The 6,348-nt window shown below is 35.2% G+C and overlaps 1 protein-coding gene across 1 annotated transcript; it reads left to right on the top strand.

Annotated features, from left to right (window-relative positions):
• The first annotated feature begins 3,209 nt into the window (after positions 1-3,209).
• LOC126614221 (aluminum-activated malate transporter 2-like) lies at positions 3,210-6,121 on the top strand. The gene is made up of 6 exons (XM_050281812.1): positions 3,210-3,576; positions 3,902-4,042; positions 4,196-4,468; positions 4,571-4,677; positions 4,989-5,132; positions 5,246-6,121. Exons 1-6 carry the CDS (start codon positions 3,291-3,293, stop codon positions 5,675-5,677), a joined length of 1,383 nt encoding a protein of 460 aa, XP_050137769.1. The 5' UTR covers positions 3,210-3,290; the 3' UTR covers positions 5,678-6,121.
• The last annotated feature ends 227 nt before the right edge of the window (positions 6,122-6,348 follow it).

The raw sequence follows: 6,348 nt of genomic DNA on the forward strand, positions 1-6,348 counted from the left end.
TAAATATTTTTCCAAAATAGAAAACACATGTGAGGACAAAATCAAAAGCTCACGTTCCATCTCTATCAAGTATCAACAATATCAATGGTGTGCGCTCCACGAGCACCTACCCAAAGAACAGGTGTGCAACATTGAACCCACACAAACAAAACAATTCGATTTTTTTTTAGGGTTTGGAATAACAGATAGGATTAAAAAAATTATGGGCAATGTAGCATCCTACAATCGGCCTGGGTCACAATACAATAAATAAATTTTATAAACTCACATGCGACAATAAATTATTCAATCACAATGTCATGATAAGTTAATATCTGTGATCTGTTGTATCTAAATATTTTTCCAAAATAGAAAACACATGTGAGGACAAAATCAAAAGCTCACGTTCCATCTCTATCAAGTATCAACAATATCAATGGTGTGCGCTCCACGAGCACCTACCCAAAGAACAGGTGTGCAACATTGAACCCACACAAACAAAACAATTCGATTTTTTTTTAGGGTTTGGAATAACAGATAGGATTAAAAAAATTATGGGCAATGTAGCATCCTACAATCGGCCTGGGTCACAATACAATAAATGCATCAAATAAGGCAGGGGCATTTTCATCATTTAAACAGTGTTTTTTTTATAATTTATTTTTTGGTACAATTATTTTTTAATTAGTGTCTCACAGTAGGTTAGCAATAATGTGATTCAATTTCTCTATTTTTAAACACGTTCAAAACATCTTAAGAGACATGTAATACCGATTATAAAAAAAGTCTTTCGCATACTGATAATAATGTAATTAAATGAGTTGTCAAATGATTATTTTTTTTTAAAACAAATGATATTATCTACGCTAAGAGGGAGAGGGGGTGGGCTTAGTCTCACAATGGGTTAGCAATAATGTGATTTAATCAGTTGTTTATTAAATATTATTTTCTCTATTCTTAATGTAAATTATATAGAGACCGATTTTATTATGTGGATTCAGCTGCTTTAATTAATTTATGAGGGGTTTCTTCTAGCATGATCTAAGATTATTTATTTACATCAAATATTTGATTTTCTTTTTGTCAATTTACGCATCTAAATACATTTAAAACGTGTAGATCATGTGTAGCATATCGTGAAGGTGAATAGTGTTTTTGGTGTCACCAAGCTTCAACAAAAATATGTGGACAAAAATGCCCCCAAGACAAAAAAACTTCAAAGGCATCCCAAAATAAAGCATCAAATGAGACAGGGGTATTTTCGTCATTTTAACAGTGTTTTTTCAATAGTTAATTTTTTTGTGCTGTTTTCCTTTTTTTAATTAGTGCTAGCCTATTGGACAAAAATTGAATCACAATCAGCTAGCAATAATGTGATTCAATTTCTCTATTTTTAAACACGTTCAAAACATCTTAAGAAACGTGTAATGTTGGTTATAAAAAAGGTATTTTGCACGCGAATAATAATGTGATTAAATTAGTTGTCAAATGGTTGTTTTTTATTTATTTTAACAAACGATATTATCTACACGAAAGGGAATGGGGTGGGCTTAGCCTCACAATGGGCTAGCAATAATATGATTCAATCAATTATTCATTAAATATAATTTTCTCTATTCTTATTGTAAATTCTATAGAGACCGATTTTTATTATGTGAATTCAGCTATTTTAATTGGTTTATGAGGGGTTTCTTCTAGCATGATCTAGGATTATTCATTTACTTCAAATATTTGACTTTTCTTTTGTCAATTTAGGCATATAAATACATTTAAAACATGTAAGTTGCATATAACTTACTGTGATTCAAAAAATACTTTATGCACACGAGTGAGTGCGTGCATGAAAGCTGGTAATAAATAACTCAATCTGTTACCGACCAGCTATTTAAGTACCTCTCGTACTTGGAAAAACGACGGTCCCAAACAAAAGGCGGTGCACCAATTTTCATCGACCCCATGAGGATTTCTGCTGCGAATCACTCATCCTCAAGCAAATTAGAGAAGAAAATGATAAAGTAGGTACGGCTACTCGTGTTTGCAGAGTGAAAACAAATCAGGTTGTAACATATGTTGGGTTGGTATACTAGTTGTCCATGCAAAGACAGCACCGTCACAGCAGGACTTATTTTCTTCTCACGGATGTAGATCGAGACGTGTGATGTTGGAAGTCCTATTCGTATACTAGCTTAGCCAGCTCTTGCAAATACGTTCATTTACCTAGCTCTAACAATACAATACTTATTTAATACGGATATTATCCGTGTAAACTTTTTACAAATTCGGTACTTCGTTCACACGTAGTACTATCTGTCCTCAAGGATAACCGGTTAGGTTGACTTTGGAAATGCTACTAAGGATCGGTTGGAGAATGAAAAACGTCCAATAACGCCCACAGGATAAGATCTTTTTCAGATAGCAACAAATGTCTTGTATCTATGAAGAAAGATTTCTTCCCGGGTTCAGTTTGATCGAGATGTGCATGCTCGCAATCTGCTCAATTAACCAATAAATAGAAGAACTCTGTATGTTTTTTCCTTATATAAACGATACTCAGCAGAAAAACTCTATATGTTTTGAATCTTATGAATGACAAGTTCTATACTAATTTAATGTCTCAACCCCTTAGTGTAAATATATCATTATATCGGAAAAAGAATAATGATATTTGGACCACTTTTGTTGACCACTTTGCTTGCCACCTCTTTAATAGATGTGAACTTCACCGATTGATAATACTAGAAAGAGGGTCAGCAAATGTGGTTTTAATAGCAACACATTAATTAAGCACTAAATTATCTTAATGTCGATGAAAATAGCATGCTAACGATTTTTAATTTGAAATGTTTTTTGAAGGCATGAAATTGAAGTATGATAAGTTTTACTTATTATATAAACATTGTGATAATAAGAAAGATAAGAGAAGGTAAAATGAAAAGGTAGTTAGCAATCTCTTTATGCACATTTTTTTCTTATTTTTACTAGCTATCTCCCTATTCGTACTATGTTAGTTCAGTTGGTTATAGAAATATTATGATAGTTAGGCTAGTCGGCCAGTTGGATAATGTAAATATGGCCTAAGAGAGTTTAGAATATTGTACTGTAAAAAACGAAACAAAAAAAGTGTAGTTATTTAAAACTGTATTTTCACTAAGACGCACTTGATCTCGGTTTCGAGGCAGCTTCGTCCTCACTTTATACGTATCTTTTTTCACTATATATGAACAACTAGCTACTTCCAAAGCTCAAGAAAATCAGTCAATCTCTCTCAGAAAAGTGTTGTGCTTCATCCTCATAAGCACACAAATATAAAAATGGCGTCTCCAGCAATTTGTGATCGGAACAATCGCAATGATGGAGAAAATGGCAGTTGGTCGATGGGTTTGTGTGGGAAGGTAATGAATAAGGTGGTGGAATTTCCAATAAAATTAAAGAAGCTTGGACAAGATGATCCCAGAAGGGTTGTTCATTCTCTTAAAGTTGGATTAGCAGTTCTTTTGGTGTCATTGCTCTATTACGTCCAGCCCTTCTATAACGGCCTTGGTGACACTACCATGTGGGCTGTTATAACTGTGGTTGTTGTCTTCGAATTTTCAGTAGGTATGTTTTTGCTTACCATTATCACATTGTGAAAATTTCGTTCCGGTAGTAATTTTCACACTCCTAGTTTCTCATTGTACACCACTTCCCTTGTTTGTGTCACATGATTCTCATTTGATTTCCTCAATCATAAGAAGAGTGCGGAAATCATTTTTCTTTCGTTTTAAGTTATCTAAGAATTTAATTTCTTGTTTGTGAGTTTAATTCATAATTCCAATTAAGAAGATGCTAATCTGTAGTGCAACTTTTTTTTTCTTATTCGAGCGATATTCTTAAATCTAATAGTTCGATATTCTATTCGAATCAATGTTAATTTATGATGCAGGAGCAACATTAGGAAGAGGTTTAAACAGGATCTTGGCCACATTCCTAGCAGGTGCTCTAGGATTTGGTGTTCATCACCTGGCAAGTATTTCGGGAGAAATAGGTCATCCGATTCTCATCGGCATCTTCGTCTTTCTACTAGGTAAAATTACTAAATTTCATCACAAAACATATGTATTCATTTTCTATGTACAAAAAGAAAAAAGGAAATAGGGTATTCGTTCGATAAATTATATCATCAAATTATAAGTAAAATTATGAATTGGGAATTTATGGAATGTTACATTGTATGCAGCTGCATCGGTGACATTTATACGCTTCTTTCCACGGATGAAGGCGAGATTTGACTATGGACTGCTCATTTTTATCTTGACATTCTGTTTGATATCGGTGTCGGGATACAGAGAAGAGGAGATACTAGAAATGGCTCACAAGAGGGTGTCGACAATCCTCATAGGTGCCTTTACAGCTGTTTTTGTGTGCATTTTCATTTGCCCGGTATGGGCTGGTGATGATCTGCACAATTTAGTTGCCAATAACATTGAAAAGCTCGGGAGCTTCTTGGAAGGTACATTATTTGATGAATGCGATATTTCATTGCTGGAATTTTCATTTCTAATTAATGTGGTCGGGAAAACTCACAAGGTAGAAAAAAAATGAAAATTTGCAGGTTTTGGGGATGAATACTTCAAAGTAGCTGGCAATGGAGAATCTAATAGGGCACATTTGCAAGGATATACTAGTGTTCTCAATTCAAAACAGAGTGAAGAAACTCAGGTCAGTCTCTAAATAATGATCTTTGTTATTTATATGAAACGTTATGTTTTGAGACTGTGAATCAGAATCTCACATTCAGAAGTGATTCTACATAATCAACAACATCAACAAAGCTTTATCCCACTAAGTGAGTCACCTGTATGAATCCTAGAATGCCTAATAATACTAAGTGAGGTCTACTGTATGTATCCTAAAGCACCTAACAACAATAAATCTTTATCCTACTAAGTGACTCTACATAATCAACAGTTCTAATTCAGTCTAGTAAAACATCATGTCTAATACTACTAACTATACGTTCATGTTTGCAGGCCAATTTTGCAAGGTGGGAGCCTAGACATGGAAATTTTAGGTACCGTCATCCTTGGAGGCACTATCTCAAAATCGGAAACTTAAACCAGCAATGCGCCTACCGGATTGAAACTCTCAATGGCTACCTCAACTCTGAAATCCAGGTATACGTTGTACCTAATCAAATTTTCATATTATTGCACGACATATATCAAATGAAATTGTGCAAATTAATCATTTTGCTTGATGACATTAATTAAGTTTAACCTTTTTACAGACACCATTGAACATCCAAAGCAACAAAGTTCAGGAGCTGTGCATGAAGATGAGTTCAGAATCAGGCAAAGCACTGAAAGAGCTAGCATGGGCACTCAAAACAATGACTGAGCCATGCGCTGCTGCCAGCTCCCACATAACAAAATCAAGAGCTGCAGCCAACAATCTCACATCCATGTTTAGGACTAGTGCAGCGGCAGCGGCAGGAGAGGGTGGATATCAAGTTCGCCTCCAAGACATGGTGCCCGCTGTGACCGTTGCTTCGCTGCTAAGCGACGTCGTTGCTTACGCCGAACAAATTGAGAAGTCCATTCAGGAACTGGCCTCCTTCCACATGTGCAATTCAAGAGTGCAGAACCAAAAACATTGCAGTCATGTAATACCTCTTCCAGCAACGTGGGACCGCATCATGTCATCACGATGGATCGACTAGCATCTCTACAAGTTCAAGAACCACACAAGGAAATTGGAACCAAATTACAAAGAGTTAGTAGCGCCATATGATAATTGGATCAGCCCCATTTTCATTTCCTTCTCCTTGGTAACAAGAGATAGAGAGAGGAGAGAGAGAGGGAGAAAGAAATGTGTCAAAGCCCTTGCAGCTTTTGATCATTGACTCATTTTGCCCTTCATCTGCCCATAAGTCCGATTCTGAACTCTTAACCGCCCTTCTCGGACCCCTAGCTCTTCATTATCTGGGCATGCCAGCCATATCTCTCTGTGATTCACTATATATATTGGTGATAACTTTTATTTCGATTCTTATTTTTTTTATTTTGTTGATAGGTTAGAATGGTCTTTCACATTCTTTTAATTGACAAAGAAAATTCTATTAAATATTAGAGATATACAATAATATTTTAAATTTAAGTGGTGACGGAATTGGTGTTACATGAGGCAATGAACCAACTACAATAAAATGATATGAACTCGTCATCCACAAGACTACGCTTTTATAATCCTTCAAGAAAAATAATTTGTTGTCATGATTTTTCTACGGGAAGGAAATTTCACTGAACAAGATTAGCGAGTTATGAAATGCTCGGCTCGAGACTGCTATAGTTAAGACATCTGTTTGCTAGTTGATTTTCAGACTTCATGAAC

The sequence above is a fragment of the Malus sylvestris genome, chromosome 3 (assembly GCF_916048215.2).
Source record: "Malus sylvestris chromosome 3, drMalSylv7.2, whole genome shotgun sequence".
Classification (NCBI taxonomy): domain Eukaryota; kingdom Viridiplantae; phylum Streptophyta; class Magnoliopsida; order Rosales; family Rosaceae; genus Malus; species Malus sylvestris.

Coding starts and splice junctions, on each gene's coding strand:
- LOC126614221 (XM_050281812.1), top strand. CDS start 3,291: ATGGCGTCTCCAGCAATTTGTGATCGGAACAATCGCAATGATGGAGAA. Junction 4,043..4,195: donor CATCTTCGTCTTTCTACTAG/GTAAAATTACTA, acceptor CATTGTATGCAG/CTGCATCGGTGACATTTATA. Junction 4,678..4,988: donor AACAGAGTGAAGAAACTCAG/GTCAGTCTCTAA, acceptor TCATGTTTGCAG/GCCAATTTTGCAAGGTGGGA.